This window comes from Camellia sinensis, chromosome 7 (genome assembly GCF_055761805.1).
Source record: "Camellia sinensis isolate YWXY chromosome 7, ASM5576180v1, whole genome shotgun sequence".
In the NCBI taxonomy this organism is placed as follows: domain Eukaryota; kingdom Viridiplantae; phylum Streptophyta; class Magnoliopsida; order Ericales; family Theaceae; genus Camellia; species Camellia sinensis.
The window spans coordinates 176,250,633-176,272,147 of record NC_138967.1 but is presented as its reverse complement, the minus strand read 5'-3'; the positions used below and the strand labels follow the sequence as shown (position 1 = coordinate 176,272,147).

At 36.2% G+C, this 21,515-nt stretch overlaps 3 protein-coding genes across 5 annotated transcripts; 2 read left to right on the top strand and 1 right to left on the bottom strand.

The window, feature by feature from the left end:
* The first annotated feature begins 1,370 nt into the window (after positions 1 to 1,370).
* Positions 1,371 to 12,357, top strand: LOC114260097 (uncharacterized). The gene is made up of 7 exons (XM_028200151.2): positions 1,371 to 3,297; positions 6,728 to 6,818; positions 7,417 to 7,574; positions 7,698 to 7,749; positions 7,826 to 7,908; positions 8,108 to 8,201; positions 11,375 to 12,357. The coding sequence occupies exons 1-7, from the start codon at positions 1,624 to 1,626 to the stop codon at positions 11,953 to 11,955; spliced, it is 2,733 nt and encodes a 910-aa protein (XP_028055952.2). The 5' UTR covers positions 1,371 to 1,623; the 3' UTR covers positions 11,956 to 12,357.
* Positions 12,358 to 13,740: 1,383 nt separating this feature from the next.
* Positions 13,741 to 17,859, top strand: LOC114260099 (protochlorophyllide reductase). 3 transcript variants are annotated; one of them, XM_082879930.1, is made up of 5 exons: positions 13,741 to 14,004; positions 14,230 to 14,349; positions 16,287 to 16,809; positions 17,040 to 17,398; positions 17,537 to 17,859. In XM_082879930.1, the coding sequence occupies exons 1-5, from the start codon at positions 13,942 to 13,944 to the stop codon at positions 17,690 to 17,692; spliced, it is 1,221 nt and encodes a 406-aa protein (XP_082736056.1). In that variant the 5' UTR covers positions 13,741 to 13,941; the 3' UTR covers positions 17,693 to 17,859. The 3 variants fall into 3 exon arrangements, with proteins under 3 accessions (XP_082736056.1, XP_082736057.1, XP_082736058.1); XM_082879931.1 differs by having other exon boundaries at positions 13,788 to 14,004; positions 14,251 to 14,349; XM_082879932.1 differs by lacking the exon at positions 14,230 to 14,349 and having other exon boundaries at positions 13,855 to 14,004.
* A 186-nt stretch (positions 17,860 to 18,045) lies between these two features.
* Positions 18,046 to 20,779, bottom strand: LOC114260098 (lanC-like protein GCR2). The gene is made up of 6 exons (XM_028200152.2): positions 20,328 to 20,779; positions 19,975 to 20,156; positions 19,413 to 19,524; positions 19,206 to 19,322; positions 18,802 to 19,116; positions 18,046 to 18,477 (listed from the first exon to the last, which is right to left on the bottom strand). Exons 1-6 carry the CDS (start codon positions 20,490 to 20,492, stop codon positions 18,139 to 18,141), a joined length of 1,230 nt encoding a protein of 409 aa, XP_028055953.2. The 5' UTR covers positions 20,493 to 20,779; the 3' UTR covers positions 18,046 to 18,138.
* Between the last annotated feature and the right edge of the window lie 736 nt (positions 20,780 to 21,515).

Here is a 21,515-nt window from a genome sequence, read left to right as displayed (position 1 = left end):
ACAGTGCACAACCCAAATTTTAATGTTGAGCAAGTCTCTACACCTGGTTTTATTAGAAGCTTCAGTGGATCTCGAGATGGAATTGGGTTTAGTATTAATCTTGAAGTGGATTTGGCACAAGCTCTTAGTAAGAATTTAAATAAGAAGGGTTTTTTGAGCCTAAATCATTCAGGCTTAGTTAGGCAACCTGCTTCTGTCCCAAAACTCTTGCGGAATGAGAAGAGAAAAAGAAAGAAGAAGGTTCAGCTAGAGGGGCTCACCAGCTTTGCTAGACTTCATGGGCAGAAAGCTGCGGTAGTCAACAAGCATACTTCGAGGTCCGTCATCTTCAAACTAGCAGCAGCTGCGATAGCCCATTCAGATTTGTCCGAGGATGTTACTAGTCCGAACAATCTTCTCCTCAATGAAGCTAAAGCCACTATACAATTAGGTAAATCTCTTGGCATCAATTTCAATGGAAAAGAAGATGATGTGCTGAACAAGATTATTAAGCTAGAGCTAAAGGACAAAGAGAGATCCAAATAGGAGGGTTTGGTCTAAGAAGGATGTTGGACGACAACAAGTAAGCATAGCTGGAGCATTCAGTGCGTTATAAGCTTTTGTTAGCTAGTTTATGGGTGATGGCATCAAGTTTTAGTGGTCTTGTGAGTTAGTGTTAGTTTCTTACCAACATTATGCTTGGTTTCCTTTTTGTTCCTTTTTTCTTTCTCATCCTTATTGATGTAATCTCATATGTAATGTATGGTTTGTTCATCAATAAAGATTTTCTTTACTGACAAAAAAAAAATACTCCAGCCGTTCCAAAATATTAGTCCCTTATTCTATTTTTCATTGTCCCAAAATATTAGTCCATCTTAAAAAATCAAGTACAAAAATAATATAAATTTCCTATTTTGCCATTCTTTTAAATTAATAAATAATATAAAAAATATAATTATGACATTGATATTCCCAAAAAATATACTATCAAAAGGGTAATTTTGGAAAATCAACTTTTTTAAAGTGTAATAATTGTATTACAAAAAAAAGTTGGATTCCCCAAAAGGGGCCATTATTTTGGTACAGAGGGAGTATCTTGTTTTGTGATATGAATTTATATTTTAACCAATTATCAAGCTTTTGCATAATGTAACACTAATTTATATAATATTTTCAAGATAATTTATAAAAGTTAAAAAGTCAAAAAATTACTTTAAAAAGTCAAAATAACTATTTTAGCCAAGTTAATGAAAAGAAAAATATTATATATCTCAAATAAATTATTAAATTTTTTATCAAATTTTTCCCGTAAGTATGAATCTCATACAAATTACATATATATAGATCCTACATCATTTTATAATATATATAGATCCTACATCATTTAATAAAAAATTCGATAAATTATTTAAATCCTGCATAACTGTAATAAAAAACCCCAACTAAATTACCCAAATTCCCAAACAACTTGTCCCATCTCCCCCAATTCTCTCTCTCTACCCTACTTTCTCTCTCTAAAAACCTCCATAACCCCTCCGACGAAGGAACTGAAGAAGAAGACGACCACCAGCGAGAAGAAGAGGGGCTGATTTGATCGGACTCGTTTCTGGGCATTTTCCATTCTCAGATGGGAATGCCCGAACGATGATCAAACCCAGTCTTAACCAACACCACAACAACAACGACTGTGACTGTTTTTACGACTCTCTTGATCGCATTTTCTCTTCTTCCTCTTCCTCCTCTTCTTCTTCTCCCCCTGAAGACGAACGCGATAGAGATCCCAATTCCAATTCCATTTCGGATTCCCCCAATTATGCTCCAAACCCTAGATTCCCAATGGGTTTGTCCAACAACTACGATATCTGGATCTCCGAACCCTCCTCCGTCGAAGAACGCCGAATTCAACTTCTCCGCCAGATGGGTCTCAGCCGCGACCCCATTCTTTCCCGCCAAATCCCTTCTCTCTCCGCCGATTTCGATGCCGGTGGTGGTGTCTTCGGTAGGTCGGTCTCGGCCGATCATTTGATTCGAACTCAACAACGAGCTCAGATTTCTTCCAGTAATTTCAACCCTGGTGTTGTTCGATCGAAATCGGATACCGAGGCCTCTCCACATGATCAGTGTAATTCTATTTCTTCTTCAATTTGTTCTCCTCAAATTCTTTCAATTAATTCAACTTCACCGCCGGTTTTCAAACCCGACGGACCGTTTGTAAATAACCATAGTGTTGTTAAATCTCAAAATGGCAATGGATTGTTGGGTCTTAATGCTGGTTCACCGAATAAGCCGCCCACAGGCAAAAACTCGAGGCGGGTGGAGGAGATTAGGATTGATTCCACCAGTTCTAATCTGAATTTTAATTCTAGTTCCTCGCCTGTTTTGGGAAATTCGGGCGATAGGGAATTAGACGATGATTCGGGTTGTAATGGGATTGTTGAGGTTGATGGCCCAGTGTGTACAATTAAGAATCTTGACACTGGGAAGGAGTTTGTGGTGAATGAGGTTAGAGAAGATGGTATGTGGAACAAGCTTAAGGAAGTGGGAACTGGAAAGCAGTTGACCATGGAGGAGTTTGAGATGTGTGTTGGGCATTCGCCGATTGTTCAAGAATTGATGAGGAGGCAGAATGTGGAGGATGGTCATAAGGATAATGTGGATCCCAATGCGAAAGGTAGTGGTGGGATTGGATCAAAATCGAAGAAGAAAGGGAGTTGGTTGAAGAGCATAAAGAATGTTGCAAGTAGCATGACGGGCCATAAGGAGAGACGGAGCAGTGATGAGAGGGATACTTCATCAGAGAAGGGTGGGCGGAGATCAAGCTCAGCCACTGATGATAGCCAAGATGTTACATTTCATGGCCCCGAGAGAGTTCGTGTTCGACAGTATGGAAAATCATGCAAAGAGCTCACAGCACTGTACAAGAGCCAGGAGATACAGGCTCACAATGGCTCGATTTGGACTATTAAGTTTAGCCTGGATGGTAAGTATCTTGCCAGTGCCGGTGAAGACTGTGTGATTCATGTGTGGCAAGTTGTGGAATCAGAAAGAAAGGGTGATCTGTTAATAGATAAGCCAGAAGATGGGAATTTGAATATTTTTTTTGTTGCCAATGGGTCACCCGAACCAATTTCTTTGTCACCAAATTTGGACAGCCTGCCAGAGAAGAAGAGAAGAGGAAGATCTTCCATAAGCCGGAAATCAGTGAGCCTGGATCACATTATGGTGCCAGAGACTGTGTTTGCACTTTCAGAAAAACCAATTTGTTCATTCCAAGGGCATCTTGATGATGTACTTGACCTGTCATGGTCCAAGTCTCAGGTTAGCTACACTTGCACTGCTATTTTGGTAGTATTTCATTCGCATTTGTGGTAGCATGTCGCATATGATTATTATTCTCACACAGTCCAAACAATTAATCTTTTGTTCTTACCTTTTCCTACCCGTTACTGTGAAATATTGTTTAAATTGGTGAAGTTACTTATATATAACTTGGTTGCATGTTGTATGGGTGGTGAATGACGTAGGCTAATGTATAATTTTTTGATCAAGCTTGCGACAACTTCCTTATATGTGAATTTTATGCAACCAAAACAATGCATAGAAAGCTCAAATTTTGTAAACAAGCAAGAAGGGGATGGTTGGAAACTCACATTTTGTTAAAAAAAAATCAGCTTCTAACTATCCCCTTCTTTCCCTTCCTTGTTTACAAAATTTGAGTTGTCTACGCATTGCTATGAAGTACCGACACTTCAAAATAAGTTCCGTATTTGTGTCGAATACACGGACACTTCGGGACAAGTATGAGACACACCACATGGCGTGTCCTCTTATTTAATTAATTTATTTTTAGGGGACATGCCAGGGATACTTCGGGGACACACTAGGGTCATGCTGAGTTGTTTTTTCCCCCATTTTATTTAGTGCTTTGATGAATGTTGAATGTTTTTTTTTTTTTTCTTACATTTAGGGCTGGTTTGGCATAACCTAGACAAAAAGTCAAAAAGCTATTAAAAAAGTTAAAAAGTTATCACTATTAAAAAAATATATATATAAAAAAATAAATTTACACAAAAAAAAATACAACCCAAAAAGTCATTGATGTAATGGTACAGTCTGAATCAGATTGTACAAATTACCTAATCGATTGTGCAAAAAATGGTGTTGTTCGGCTTGTGGAGGCCCGCCATGGGTCCCGTTTTGATAATCGGAAGCGTTCAATATGTAGAACTCGTCGAGTACTATATGCCTGTAAAAAATTACGTTGATCGGATATCAATAGTTATGTGATCAAATCATATTTTTTTCAGCCGTTTATTTTTAATCGTGTATTTTTTTTTATACAAAATTGATTTGATCACATGGCTATTGATATCTGATCAACGCGATTTTTTACAGACATATAGTACTTAACGAGTTCTACATATTGAATAGTTCGGATTATTGAAATGGTACCTGTGATAAGCCGCTTCAGTCCGATGAATGACTAGAGGAAAGCTTCATCTTATATATATAAATCTGAAGCACCACACAATTCAAAGCATTCCGTACTGCTTCCTTCAATAGTCACTATCACTATGCATAGGGCATAGGGGTAAAATGATAATTTTGTTATTTTAATACACATTTTTTTATAAAAAGTCAAAAAGTTATCCCAAACAATCATCTTTTTTCTCTCAACGTTTTAGGAGTTGTTTGGGGTGTCCTAAATAAGTGCACTTTTTATCTTTTTAGACTAAAAAGCTGAGGAAAAAAATATGGATGTTTGGGTTAATTTTTTGACTTTTTATAGAAAAATGTGTATTAAAAAATTGTATAAAGAAGTGTAGGAGAAGATTAGAGATGTGTTTTGTATAGCCGTACAATCTGCCGAATTGATAGTAAGAAATTATTGGCTACTTTTCGGGCATTGCACTGGACGGTTTTGTTCGGCCCGTAGGGGCCATCACGGGTCCCATTTTGATAATTTGAACCGTTCAATGTATAGAACTCGTCGAGTACTATATGCCTCTAAAAAATTACGTTGATCGGATATCGACAGCTATCTGATTAGATTTTTTTTTTTTCAATCATTAATTATAACACCATCCATTTTTTTATATAAAACTGATTTGATCATGTAGTTATCGATTTTTGATCAATGTGATGTTTTACAGACATATAGTACTTGACGAGTTCTACACATTGAACGGTTCAGATTATCAAAACGGGACCCATGATGGGCCTCCACGGGCCGAACAACAGTGTCTGAAAATTGCACATAAACTGTGCAATTTTTCTTAACAAACGCTGCACAGCGCTGAATATACATGATTGCTGAGTTGTAATTTTGTGAGAAAAATTAATTTTTTAATATTTTTTTGGTGAATACTGATAACTTTTTAACTTTTTGAGTAACTTTTTGGCTTTTTGGCTTTTTGAGGAGATGCCAAACTTGACCTTAGTCTAAAAAGTCAAAAAGTGCACTTATTTAGGACATTCCAAACAACCCCTTAAATACTTAATAGATCATCTATGAAAAAAGAAATAAACTATAAGTATTAATTTAAAAGTTTTTTTTTTTTTTTTTTACAAAAGAAAGAAAGAAAGAAAGAATTAGAATTAGTTTTTGTTTATATTAATTGTTTATAGATGTAATATTAATCTAGATAGCAAATAAAAATATATGAAAATGTATTCTATTGCCGTGTCCCCGCCATGTCCGAGTCTATATTTTTTTGAAATCATTGTGTCCCGTGTCTGTATCCGTGTCCGCGTCCATGTCAGTGTCTGTGCTTCTTAGATGCATTGTTTTGGTTGCGTCACTTTCTGGGCCCTTTTTTACCTTCTTCCTTCTTTATCATTTGGTGGCTTAACTATAGTATTTTATCGTTAAATAAGAAGAGTAATAACTAAGTTAGAACCATCCCGTGTTCAGAAAGTATGTTATATTTGAACAGAGCTATCGTGAGGAAACATTATATGCAGATACTCTTGAAATTTTTACTGCGAGTCTGCGAGGCTTACTATTGAACCTCTGATATGTTTTGTTGTTAGTTAACTAGTTAGGTTGTTCAAAACTATATAATACAACCATTTACCATTTGACATGTTCATTTAGCCTGAAAAGATATCTGAAAACAATATGCATTGCGCTTGAGGTTGAGGTTGAGGTTTTGGTGCCCAAAAAACTTTGGAGCATGCTTTACACCTTTAGGGCGTTGGGAGTTGGGAAATGCTAATGTAGGTGCAATTTGCATATGGCTGAGGGGGCTGTATTTTGGCAAATCAATGGGAAATGCTTTATAATGACTAGGAATTCCGGTTTTTCACAATGAGGCATCACGAATTTGTATGGTGTTTAAGGTTCGATAGTTCAAGGATGTGTTAGATACTCATAAAAAAAAGGATGTGTTAGATACTCATTTTTCATCACATGCTATTATCTTTTAATCCTTATTTTGGGCACTGGTTTCTGTCAATGTTTTACCTCAGTCAGATAAGGTGGATAATTTGTTATAACTATTGTATTGATGAAATTTTGAGGTAAAGGATGTTGATGTCAAATGAGTAAAAACCTCAGTGAAGGGCATGGGTATCGTCAAAAATCTATTGGTATTTGTCTTTTATTGTCTATTCTATATGACATCTTGTGAAGATGGATATATGCATCTTAGTTAAGCAATTGAGCTTCCTGTGGATCACGGGATCAGGCTTCTGGCTAGTCCAATATGTAATCAATGCATCTTACTATCAGAAATTTTATTTTCAGCATTTGCTCTCATCTTCAATGGACAAAACTGTGCGCCTTTGGCACTTGTCTGGCAAGTCTTGTTTGAAGGTTTTTTCGCACAGTGATTATGGTAAGTAATTGATCTGTTATACTCCTTTCGCCTCAACTCATTTGGGGGTGTTCGGCAAAGGCTATTTTTTGGCTTTTTGGGCTAAAATTCATAAAAAGACAAAATAGACTAAAACAGCCAATATGACAAAATGTCACATCAAACCCATAATCATTTTACTTTTTTTTCCCTCACAAATATCACATTCAACTACAAAAAAATCCAACTATCTTTCTAAACACAAAAAATTTAGTCTACTAAAATAACCAAAAACTAAAATAGCCTACTAAAATAGCAACTTCCCAAACACTTTCATTGTTTGGCCTTTAATTATGGTACTCAGAAAACCGGATGAGTTTGGAACCCCCTTTTCCAATGGTGAGAACACCCTTCCTGAACAATTGTTAAAGAAATCAATGTTTTCTGTTTCGAAAATAGTACAAAAACTTCTTAGGTGTTTTTAAAATACCTAATTAGGAGTTTTTTTTTTCTTTTTTATTTGTTTTTTTGTAAAAGATCATTGTCCACATTATGAGTCCGAAGAAACACATTCTTTTCATTGCTCTGGTTGATCTATTAGCTAATTATCTGACTGTTGTTTGGATTTTCCTTGACACAGTAACTTGCATCCAGTTTAATCCTGTTGATGATAGATACTTCATCAGTGGATCCTTAGATGCTAAGGTTCGTATATGGAGCATTCCTGATCGTCAAGTTGTTGATTGGAATGATCTGCATGAGATGGTCACTGCTGCTTGCTATACACCAGATGGTCAGGTTGGCCATATCTAGACAGAGCCTCTGATTTACTTTTGCTCGACTAGAAACGGGTAGAGATGTCATTTTATAGTATGTGGGTGTTTTATATATGGCTCAATGAATATTTGTTGATTTCTGAAGGGTGCACTGGTTGGTTCATACAAGGGGAGCTGCCGCTTATACAACACTTCTGGTACGGAAGATAGTTCTCTCTTTATCTCTTTTCTTTCTCCTATAACTATTATTGAACTTTTCCCCCGCTTTTCCAGAAAATAAGTTGCAACAAAAAGCTCAAATCAATCTGCAAAATAAGAAAAAGAAATCTCATCAAAAGAAGATCACTGGTTTTCAGGTAATTTATTTGCCAATCCTATGTACTTCTGCGGACATGGTAGTTATAGAAGATAAAGTGGAATTCCTTTATTTTTTTTTTTGGCTTCACATAAAGTTATTTACCGTTTTCCATTGCAATGGTCCTTGCACCGTTTACTTCTAAGCCAGAAATGTTTGCTCGATGTCTTTCCAGTTGCTGATAAGTTTTCAATTGACAGTTTGCACCAGGAAGCTCATCAGAAGTGCACATTACATCTGCAGATTCACGGATACGGGTCATTGATGGTGTTGATCTGGTTCACAAGTTTAAAGGTGAGACTAATACACCATATATACTTTCTTGAATGTATAAAGCTGGTTACAATCTTTTTTTATTTTTTTGGGTACATTGGAGTCAATAGCCTTGGGTAAGAAAGCTGGTTACAGTCTTATGGAGTGCTATTTAGTGCATCAAATAGATACTTCGGATATTGATACTCGATTGAATCAATCAACTCAGTAGTGTCAGTTAAAGTTGGCATCATTATTTAGAACATCGTAAACCTTCTATGGAGCAGAATCAAGGTTTCTTTGATAGTTTGGTTCTCTTGTCAACTCTATGAGAGAGTATGATACTATGATGCTGATGCAGTTAAGTTAATGTGGAACCCACAGAAGATGGTAAATATTAAGTGATTAGTCTGATTAGCCTTGGTAGAGCCTTTGATTTAATCTTGCTGAATTTTCATTTTATTAAATCTTTTAGATGCTCAAGTGGTAGCTGGTAGAATTTTAGTGGAGGTTATTATGTCAGTTAGGCTTAGTTTTAGAGGTGTGTGTGTGTTTTAGAAGGTTATTTTGTTTCATCCATCTTATAGGTATTAGTACTCATTAGGGCTCAGATTTTATCTTCTCAACCCTTACTTGCTTTGCAGCCATGCAATTGGATACAATGTTGTCGTAGCCAAGTATTTATACTCATTACCATTAATCTATTTTGCTCTGATACTGAAGGTGGGAAATTAACTATGAGATGCTTTCCTACGAAAGCTAAATTAGTTAGTCACAGTTTTTCTGTTTTGCAGTAGTCATTGTATACTTAATCATTGTATAGTTTTGCAGAGTCAGAGTGTAGAGTTGCAAACGAGCCGAGCCGAGCTGAGCTTTTGTTTGCTTATCGAGCTCATTTATTGAGCTCGGGCTTGGCTCGATAAATAACAGGGTTCGAGCTCGAGCTCAGCTCTCGGCTCGATAAGATGTTTTTAAATATTATTTATATTATTTAATATATAAATAATGTATTTATACTATTATTTCTATTATCTATATATTATTTAATATATAAATAATATATTTATTATATAATATAATTTACATAAAGATAAAAGAGCCGAGCTTATTCGAGCTCAAGCTTGGCTCAGCCGAGCTTGTTTGTGAACAATTAGGTTCATTTGCAGTCCTAGTTGGGAGGGTAGAGTAGAACAAAACCTAAACTCGACTGCCTTAGTTTTAGCAGTCCTGGTGATGTTAGAACACAAGGATCCTGCATACTTGAAACAACACAGTGAAGTAGTAGAAAAAACAGGGGAAGAGATCAGAATGAGAAGAAAAAGAAAAGAAGAGAAGAATAAGATGAGGGGAAGAACAAAAAACAGAAGAGAAGACAAGAACAAAGAGGGGAGAAGAAACTGGGAAATAATCTCAAATCAATAGTCAAGTCGAAGTCTCGCAAAACCTATTATATAAAGCATATTTATATAGGCAACCTAGAAAATCCTAATCAATGTTACCAAAAGTAAGACACTACAATAATTAATTCTTTATTAAACAGTAAACCCAATAAGTCAAGAATATGGTTAAGTTATGTGCTGAACCTGAACTGGTTATTACTAGTTTAGCTATGGGTTGGAGCCATTGGATTGTTTGGGAGGGTACGGTTTAGGCCAAAAACTGCTGGATTGAGTTTCTGGATTTGGTGTGTCTGGCTCTTAGTTGCAGGAATCGTGCAACCAGGTGACGAATCTTCGTAAGAAACGCGATTCCGCGTTTCTTAGAAAGAAACGTGTAAGAATCGCATTTTTGTAGAGAGAGAAATGCGATCCTATCCAATATGGGATCGTTGGTGGCTATGAACAAAAACCCTAGCTTGTTGGTCAGCAAAGAGAGAGGAGAAAGAAGGTGAAGAACCTGAAGGTCGTCTTTGGGTATGTCCTGCTTCTTTGCTTCGTTTTTCTTCTTCTTTCATCACTTCAAAGGTCGTCTCGCTCTCTCTCTCTTTTTCGTCTCTGTCGCAGTTCGTCTCTCTCTCTCTCTTTGGCAAATCGTCTTTCTCTCTCTCTCTCGCAGATCGTCTCCTTCTTGCCGATCGTCATCGTCTCCTCTGCCTTCGTCTTTGCCTTCTCTCACTCGCTCTCTCTCTCTCTCTGGCCTTCTGTCACGATATATATCTAATATAAGTAATATATATATATATATATATAAGATAAAACATATATAATCTTTATATAAATATATATGTTTAAAAAAAAAAAAAACATTAACACATTATTATTTAATATATATCATATATATACATATAAATATATAATAAAAAAACATTTAATTAAAAAAAATAAAAATATTAATATATATAATTTTATAATATATATAAATAAAAAAAACATTAACACATATAAATATAATATATATATATATATATAAGAGTATATATTATACATATTAATAAAAAAACACGAACATATATATGTAAAATAAGATAAAAAAAATTAACAATAATACATTATTTAAAAAATATAATAAATAAAAAAATAATTAATGTGTATTAAAATAAAAATATTTATAAAAAACTTCTAATGTGTATTAAAAAATATATATATATATATATATTACCGCTCCCTGAGGCGCTCCCAACTTAAGAAACTTCTATCGGCTCACTCTTCCTCGCTCCCGCTTCCGCCCCCGCCCCCGCCCCCGCCCCCACTCCCGCTTCATGCAACTAAGGTCTGGCTATGGGCTGGTGTTTTTATGAGTCAGGTTAGGATCCTTTATGTATTTTGCACTCAATTTCCATATCAAGGTCACAGTTTCAATTGTGAAATATTAATTTTCTGCTGATGAGGTAGAGTTGGAAATTGCCCCCTTGGGTTCATCTTGTTCCATGATCACTAAAAGGGTGGCACTCATGGTCTGAGTGCATGCATGTGGTAGAGAAAAGGTTAAGGAAGTAGGAGAAAAAGTAGGGACTAGGGAGCGGTTTTTTATTAGCATCAAGAATATCTGTCAAGATTATCTCGGTAACAAGTGGACGACGCATACTACTTCAGCTTAATGTGTAATAATAGATAGTGTTCAATATCTGTAAAATTTTACAGGGATATGAATGTACATAAGAGGCTCTTCACTATTATTTATTTGTACAGTTAGGTTACGGATACAATGACTGAACGGTGTTGCTTCTGAATTATTTATTTATCTCATACTGTAAGTTGGTGTTGATTTGATGACAGGGTTTCGCAACACGAACAGTCAAATCTCGGCGTCCCTGACAGCAAATGCAAAATATGTGCTTTGTGCGAGCGAGGATTCTCATGTCTATATTTGGAAACACGAAGGTGATTCCCGACCCAGCAGAAGCAAAGGTGTTACCGTTACACAGTCGTATGAGCATTTCCACTGTCAAGACGTGTCAGTGGCGATCCCTTGGCCGGGCATGTGCGACGCGTGGGGATTCCAAGACGCTCAAACCGATCATTTGGATGAGGTCTCCACAGCCAATCATCCTCCTACACCTGTTGAAGAGTTTAATGACGAGAAATCACCATTGGCATCTGGGTGCTCAAATAGTCCGCTTCATGGAACCATTTCGAGCGCAACAAACAGTTACTTCTTTGATCGAATCTCAGCAACATGGCCGGAGGAAAAACTTGTTTTGGCTAGCAACAACCCTGGCAGTCCTCCTCGTGTTAGTGTGGATTTCACTAATGGGACAAGCCAAAGTAGGTCAGCATGGGGCATGGTAATTGTAACTGCTAGCCTTCGAGGGGAAATCAGAACTTTCCAGAATTTTGGATTGCCAGTTCGGATTTGAGAAGTCTAGCACGTTGATTAAAGGTCTGCAATTTATTCTGTTACCCTAAGTTGGCAAAATTTGTACAGACATATTTGGTGCTGGGATTTGTAATATTAGTGAGTTCATTTCTTGTTTCCTAGTGCTTGTGCTAGTCGGATTTGGAGCACATCCGACTTGGCAAAAAGAAGAGAGAGAGAGAGAGAGAGAGAGAGAGAGAGAGACTTGTCGAGGGGGGAAATCACAGTGAATCTAGGAACGGATGGAGGAATTGTAGAGTTAGGAGCATGGCAAAAAGTATATTGAATTTAAGCAGAATTCTTTTGAGGGTTCATCTATGAGCAGATGAACCAGGGTTGTGAATCTGGAAAAATTGATCCACGTAGTAAATCGATTTATTTAAATTGTATCATTTTGATTAAATTGTGATTATTTTGGTGATATATTTGTGTAGGGAAATAAATTACGTGCTGCTGGTCCTGGACTTGTTAGCATAGGTTTGTAATGGATTGGATTTGGATTTTTTATCTGGGTCGGATCTAAATATTGTTAAATTTAGAAAGAATCATTAAAAACTCTTAAATAATATAATAGATATCTTCCATGCGTGCAAATATAATAGATTTGATAATGATCAATGGAAATCTGCCTTATTTAGATGCCCGATTGATATATCAAATAATTTTTTTATTATTTAATTTATTATAATTACTTGCCCATTTCAAGCTTTTTCCACAACCAAACATTCAATTCTGTTCTATAAGCTCGAATCTCAGCTCTCATTTCAACAATTTTGAAGTACAATAACTTGATGAAAAATCTTAGATCTACATTGCACACCATATGCAATTTTACACAAAATTACATAAATAATTTTATAAAAATACGTAAGTTCAATATAAATTCACATAATCACATAATTTTTTTTTATAAATTTACATAAATTTATGTTCAATTTATATATTTTTGTATGATTACTAGTATAAATTCGTAAAAAATTATATAATTTAAAATAAAACTATATACCGTATGTATTGAGCATTTTCCTAACCGATTGAGAGTTCCATGTCCCACTATTCATAGAAGAGAATCTTTTGAGTGAAGAAAATGGAAACTACACCAAGAAAATAAATAAATAAAAAATCCCTAATTTGTGTGCATCTCCAACCCATACTTTGGTGGTGTTTGGTGTAGCTGTTAAAACAGATTATAGATTGTAGCTTAACAGATTATAGATTATGACTTTAATCAGAAGCGGTTAATCTGTTTGGTATAGCTGTTGGATTATAGATTTAAGTTGCTGAGTAGTGTTTGTTAAATAAGCTGTGAAGTAGCTTTTTCAATTAATTTTTATTTTTTATTATTCACTATTTGTCTACATTTTTTATTAGTCCATTTGAGTCTTTTTCTATTTTTAAAAAAATAAAAAATAAAAAAATCTAAGAGTATAACCGTGAATTAACATGCCCACAGCAGAAGCTGATAATCAGAAGCAAGGGGTGAGCAGCTTCTCAGAATCAGCTTTTTTGGCTTAAAATAAGTTGTTAGAATCAGAAGCTGTTTGAAATAAGTTTAACCAAACAGTCCAAAATAACTTTTTAAAAGCCAGAAGCCATAAGTTAGCTTAAAAAAGCTGCACCAAACACCCCCTTTTTCCATGACTATTGGCAGAGGATCACGTTGTGGGGCCACCCTAAATATCCCTTTCTTTTTTAGGTAAAAAAAATCCCAACTACACCCTACCCATACATTCAAAAAAATAAAAAAATAAAAAAGTATAAAAATATCAAATGAAATCCCAAAATCAAAATCTGATTGGTCGCTTGGAATTGAAGCACTAGAATTTATCTACCAAAATTATCTTATCCACTCTTTCATATCCAAATCACAGAACCCATTGTGTTTTTGTTTTCAAAAAAGTCATCATCAACTCCTTATATATCTTCACACATTCACTGAAAGTTCCTTCAGTCCCAAAAGTTCATCAATTTGAAGGTGCTCTCATCCATGGCTCTCCAGTCTGCTGCTGCTGCTACTCTGCTTCCTTCTGCATTCTCCATCCCCAAAGAGGTTCACTCCCCTTTTGTTTTTGCTTCGAAAGCTTTTCATAGAAAAATTTGTAATGTGCACCCTCTCTCAATTATAACGTGATGTGATCTAAGTTATACCTCAGCCACATTGTCGTAACTCGGAGTCGAGTTACAATTCAAAACAATTATTGTAACTGAATGGAGGTGCCTGTCTTGCCTTTTGTTTTTGTTTTCTTGCAATAAAAACTTTAAATTTAACTTATAGGAAATGTGGTACTTGTTGCAGAGCAAGTCAAGTGCATATTTGAAGAATTCCACTCTCTTAGGAATTTCACTCTCTGATCATGTCAAAGCTGATTCCAGCTCTTGTTCATTGAGAATCAAGGTACTTGTCATGCTCTAACTACATTTATTTCATTTATTTTTTCATAAAAACAAGTGTTTTCAGTGATGATTCCTGCTAAAGCATTAGTGATAACATATGGGTAAATTGCTTTTAGCACTTCCAAATTCTGTTTTGATTTTTATATTTATTTTATTTTATTTTATTTTTAAATAAAAAACAAGAGATATTTACTAATAAATTCCATCTCACAAACAAGTACTTTAACTAGTTTCAAATTTTTTCTATTAATCTATTAGGTCTTATTAGTGGAGTGTTTCTTTTCGTGTAATCCCATTTTTTATTTTAGTAGTGTTTTGGTGGACAACCATACCCTTTTATTAATGTGATAAGTATGATGTGATACTCTAATATGACAGGCATTAATGTGACACTAACGATGTGACACTTCAAAAAAATAAAAATTTCTTAGTGTACTTTGTTCAAATGTGACAATATGACAGGTATGATATGACACTCAAAAATTTTTACTCCAAAAAAAAATTATAACTCCTTAATGTATTTTTTTCAAATGTGACAATGTGACAGGTATGATGTGACACGCTAAAAAAATTAAAAACTCCTTAGTATACTTTTTTCCAAATGTGACAACGTGTCGGGTATGATTTGACACTCTAAAAAAATAAAAACTCCTCAGTGTACTTTTTCTAATTGTGACAACGTGGTGAGTATGATGTGACATTCTAAAAATATATAACAAAAACTCTTTAATGTACTTTTCTCAAATATGACAGCATGTCCTTAGTGTATTTTTTTTTTTCCAAATGTGATAATGTGACGAATATGATGTGACACTTTAAAAAAATTAAAAACTCCTTAGTGTATTTTTCTCAAATGTAACAACGTGTTGAATATGATGTGACACTCTAAAAAAAAATAAAAACTTCTTAGTGTATTTTTTTCAAATGTGACAACATAATGAGTATGATATGACATTCTAAAAATAAATAAAAACTCCTTAGTATATTTTTTTTCAAATGTGACAACGTGATGGGTATGATGTGACATTCCAAAAAAAATAAAAACTTTTTAGTGTATTTTTTCTAAATGTGACATGTGACACTCCAATTTGGCGGGTATAACGTGACACTCTAAAAAAATTAAAAACTCTTTAGTGTACTTTTTTCAAATGTGACACTCCAATGTGACGAACAAATAAGTCATTACACATTCAAAAAGGCTGAGGTTGTTTTAGATGATCTAAATAAGTGTACTTTTTGACTTTTTATGAAATATGGATTGGGTTTAGGTTAGGTTAGAAGTGATGTGTTAGAGAGGTGATGTGACTTAAATAAGATGATATAACTTAAATAGGATAGTGACTTTTTGACTTTTTTCAAACATGCCAAACTAGCCCATGAATTATAAGAAAAATATGAAATTATATAGATTATAAGTCTAAAATATGAAATTTATTGATCAATCACGCTAGGAACAAAAACTTATTTGATATATTGATATTGTTTCCATAAAAGTGGAATTGATTAAAAAAAAACATGTTTTCTTTTATTTTCAAAACAAATTTTCACTCTCTAGCCACTACCACCCCCACCATTAGGCGATCGCTCTAGCCACTACCCCACCATTAGGCGATCGCTCTAGCCACTGCCACTTCCACTTCCAGTAACCACATTTGACCACCCTCTACTAGCAATCAGTTCCTCCAGCAATTCACTGAACATTTTTTTTTTGTTTTTTCAAAATATTTGTGTACACTCAAGTGTTTTTTTCTTATTTTATTTTTTAAAATAAAAATTTATTTTCTATTTCATGCAAACCAAAAAAAGAAAAAAAAAACGCAATGTGATCAAACTACCTCAATTATTGAGGTCTTCAGTTTGAGTTCCCAGCTTGTCTGGTTTAGTTTCTCATTTGAAATCTGTGTTTTGGTGAATGATTCAAATTGGTTTTGATCACAGAGGGACTGCAACCAAAGAAACCTTGCAATTCAAGCAGTGGCTACAACTCCAGCAATCAACGTATCCACCCCCGAGGCCAAAAAAACGCTGCAAAGGGGCAGTGTCGTGATCACAGGAGCATCCTCCGGCTTAGGCCTCGCCACCGCCAAAGCCCTAGCTGAAACCGGCAAATGGCATGTTATCATGGCCTGCAGGGACTTCCTGAAAGCCGAGAGAGCAGCCAAGTCAGCCGGCATTGCCAAGGACAATTACACCGTCATGCATTTGGACCTAGCGTCGCTTGACAGTGTCAGGCAGTTTGTTGACAACTTCAGGCGATCGGGGCGGCCTCTCGATGTGCTGGTCTGCAATGCAGCTGTGTATCTGCCTACTGCCAAGGAGCCTACTTTTACTGCTGATGGGTTTGAGCTTAGTGTTGGGACTAATCATCTTGGACACTTTCTTTTGTCAAGGTTGATGATGGAGGACTTGAAGCAATCCGATTATCCGTCAAAAAGACTCATCATTGTCGGTTCGATTACAGGTACTTAGAAAAATTAGGGTGAAACAGGCTGTTTAAATGCGGTACGCAGGACAATTTTATACCCAATCGGATTATCCGTCTGCGATCGTTACCGCCACTACACCTTCTGATACGGCGATTTAGAACCATACTTTGTGTCTCTATCATACTAAATTTGTGAATGGCTAATGAACACTTTCATGTCACTTGTGATGTACTAAATGCAGTGTTGCTCTTACCACATTTAACAGGTAACACAAACACCCTGGCTGGAAATGTGCCTCCAAAGGCCTACCTAGGGGACATGAGGGGGCTTGTTGGGGGTTTGAATGGCCTGAACAGCTCGGCAATGGTCGACGGTGGCGAATTCGATGGCGCCAAGGCATACAAAGACAGCAAGGTCTGCAACATGCTCACCATGCAAGAGTTCCACCGTCGCTACCACGAGGAAACCGGGATCACATTCGCTTCTCTTTACCCGGGTTGCATTGCCACCACAGGCTTGTTCAGGGAACACATCCCCTTGTTCCGGATCCTCTTCCCTCCATTCCAGAAGTACATCACAAAGGGTTTTGTATCCGAAGAAGAATCCGGAAAGCGACTTGCTCAGGTAAAATCATAAACCTAGGTGCACATAAACAAAACAAAGAAAATGCACGGAAAACATTGTTGGGCTAAGATTTCTTTTAAGTGCATGTGTTCTTGTGTATGTTCTGCATTCAATTCAAGTTGTCGATTTCTGATTCAGGTTGTGAGTGATCCGACTTTGACAAAGTCCGGTGTCTACTGGAGCTGGAACAAGGACTCAGCCAACTTTGAGAACCAGCTGTCTCAAGAAGCCAGTGATGTGGAGAAAGCTTGTAAAGTATGGGAACTTAGTGAGAAACTTGTTGGTTTGGCATAAATGGCGGCTTCGAGATGAGATTCTTAAAATCAGACTAATCTCGTGGAGGTAGAGGACTTCACTGAGTATCGGGATCCTGTTGTGAGTGTAGAATTTAGTTATGTTGCTGTGCCTCAGTATAAGCCAGTGTGGACAATAAAATCAGTCGCCTTGTTTTCTTCTAGCAATTTATTTGGTTAGTTTCAGCATATGGAGAAAATGAATGATGAACATGTTGGCACACGATGGTTAGGAAACATACGCGCGCGCGCGCGCGGGGGGGGGGGGGGGGGGGGTGGGGGTCACCATCATAACTCAATATTTTCAAGCTCAACTCAAAAGAAAAGAATAGAACCTAATTGTCAACACAAAACTATCATAGACATTGATTTTCTTGTATATATAGACAAAACATTCAAGTCTTCATGCACAAGTGATAGGCATACCTTTAGTTTATATCATGTAAATTAAAGCTCATAAGCGGGAAACCGAGCCTCAGATGGAACAGTCATGTCGAGAAACAAATAAGCCATCCCTCCAATGCCTTCAAACAGTGAATAGGGTCGATCGCCTCCGTGCATTTTGCCCTCTGATATAAGCCTTTGAGATTTATCAAGATGAAAGCAAGCAAAAGCTTTGGCCCTGTACAAGAACTCTACTTTGCCAGTTAATCGGTAAAGTGCAAGAAACACATAGGTATTCCCACTGATGCCGTGACAAATCCCAACTCGTTTAAGCAATCCCCGGTTCCATACCACCTCCCCTGCATCTACGGCTGCCTTGAGGAACTCCTCATCTCCAAAAACCTGACAATATTTAAATAATACTTGAAAGCAGAACAGGCAGAAATCTCAAGAATTTTCTCTCTTAAAATCAAGTAAGTAATTTTCCATATGTGCTAAGAATGTTCGCTCTTAAAGCTGATTGTAAGATGCATCTCCACAATAGTAATTCACAACAAAATACAAATTTGTTTTTGGACATCAAATAGGTGTTGTGTTCTTAATTCATTTTCCTCAGTGTAATGCAAACCCAACAAGTGCTCGTGGAAATAATACCAATTCTCTGCAATGAGTATGTTGTTTTAATTTACACTGAAATTTGAAAATAACAACACCAATGCACTTTACCTCAGCTGCTTTCACAAGGGTAAGAGCAACTCCAGGAGTACCATGGCACCAATGTACAAGATGGTCTGATCCACTTCCTTCACTTGAAGGATAGTTGCCACTAGGGAAGCGATTTTTGATCATATAGCGTAATGTACCCTTGACATCCTCCACCTCATCAGGCTTCAGTTCCATGTCCATCAAAACATGCATAATCCCAGCTAATCCATGGGCAGCTCCCCAGTACTTCTTCCCATGCCATTCATACATCAACGGGCATCTTCCCTTATTTGCCAATCTTCTACCAGACTTGATAATTTCATCCACAACAGGTCTCTGCAAATATATATATAAATAGTTGATTCAACTATCTTATTCAAGACAAAGGGAGCCCAAATGACATCAAAGTTTTCACAAAGGCTTACTGTGCGGGAAGAAGATATGGTATCTTTTCCTATATTCTTATTTAAGAATGAGCATGCCCATAAGAACCCTGCTCTCCCATATAGTAATTCATTTGGAAGATCTTTAGGAAGTTTAATCTGCACCCAAAAGCAGAAAAGAATACACAATAATATACCAAGTGACAAACACATTAAATGGTGATGGAACTAACAAAAACAATCAATAACCTCTTTAAATTTGGTTAAATACTGATCGCACAGTCGTTCATCACCACTGTGCTTTGCCACAACAGCACCAAGAGCACATACACCAGCCTGGCCGCAGATAAATGTCACGCACCTGCCATCCCACAAATCACATAAGACAAACCTATTTAAGCTAAATCAATCTTTCAACGGCAGTTCTACAACTACTGAGCCAGCACATAATATCATCCATTTTAAGCACTATCACATATCACATGACAGTCCTATTTGGGCTGAGTTTTAATTATCAATACTCATTAAGTTTGACATAGCCTGCAAATGAGTGCATAGAATAATCAAACCCACAATTACAATGACAAGCCAAGTAAAGCTAAGTTGTTAATTTCCAATGAATGGTTTGACCACTTCAGCGAACTCCCACATAACTAAACCACCACCTAGTTCAGTTAAGTGGGTTATTTCATTTAAAGCGTAAGTTAAGAGTAGTTTCAATATTGGGTGCACAATTCTAATCAATTTGAGCCAATTTACTCATTTTAATAAATAAATCACACAATTTTTGGAGAGAGAGAGAGAGAGATACCCAGAACTGCGAGATGCAGTGTGACAGGCCTTAACAATCTGAGAGCAGAGATTAAGATCATCTTTGTTGTTACTAATTTGGTAAGCTTTGAAGAGCAAGAAAGCAGTTCCAAGAACCCCAGTGTAGAGAATACAGTCGTCATGTACGCGTCTCCCACTGCTCCCCCATGTCTCCTTCACAACCTGAAAGAACCAAATCCAAATCCAAAAACACAAACACAAACACAAACACTTGGTGGGCATTTCTTTGGGTCAAATCAACAAACACAAAATGGGCAACACAAAGCTCTGTGCAAATAAAGTATCAAATGGGGTTTTTTTTTTTTTTTTTTTTTGCGTTGAAATGATGCTAACAGTTTGTTTTAGGTCCAGAGCTGCTCGATTGAGTCTTTCAGCGAGTGTCTTGTAAGGAAGAGAGACAAGCTTGGTGAGCGAATCTTCGGATCTTTCGGAGGCTGATGATTCGGGTGTTTCTGGGATGAAATCAGGCATTTCGTTGGGAAAGAAACGGTCTGCCATCTCTCTCTCTCTCTCTCGGGGTTGCTGGTTCAGGAATCAGGAGTTGTATGAGAGAGAAGCTCTCTCGATTCTTTTGGAAAGTAGAAAAGCCTGTCGGTCGATTCTGAGAATTACAGGTGTCTCTCTAGATTGAAAATTTATGGACAAAAATGCAAATGGAAGAAACCAAAAATAATAATAACAAAAACATGGAACTTTGAAAATTAGGAATTTATAGGAATTTTTAGTTTATACAAAAAAAAAATGGATTTGGTTAACTAGTGTCGGATTTAGTTGGATGGGATTATAAATATGGTAACTGAGTGAGAAGATTAATAATATTGTAGTATTAAGTTAGATATGTAAGATAAAATCGGTTGGTTTGATGGATAATCTAGTAGTATTAATTGGTTGAGATTAAATTTATAAAATTATGTAAAAATCTTTATTACATAATCTTTTTTTTTTATTGTATTTGATAAATAGAGGGCAAAATAGACATTTTGCTTCAATATAAGGGGATTGGATTAGCGATCCCACCTCCTCCATTAGAGTGCTAATCCTATCCCCAAGTAGGATTAATAGTCTCGTGAAATTCAAAATCCCTTAATATGTGGCACAACCAAACATGGGTTTGGTGGAACTCACGAAATTATTAATCCAATCTCATCACCTCAAAGGCCAAAAAATATGTCCTAAAAAAATTGATTAACAATGTTTAAATTGATTATATATTATCTATTATATGTAATTTCATGTACAAATATGTTAAATTTATTATCAAGTCACCTTAGATATTTGTGGGAGCCGGACAATTGGAATAATCAGAAGCGTACTATAGAAGACAGATATTACACGGCTCTATCCTGCACGATAAGGATGCCAAATATAATAGATAAGCTGAATAGATACTGAACTATGGAGCCGAGTAAATAAGAGGATAAGGAGTGACAAGTGGGCCTGGTCACGAGGCCCAGGAAACAAGTATAAATAAAGGAACAACAGATTAAGAAAGGTATGTGAGAATTGTTGTGCTTAACTTAG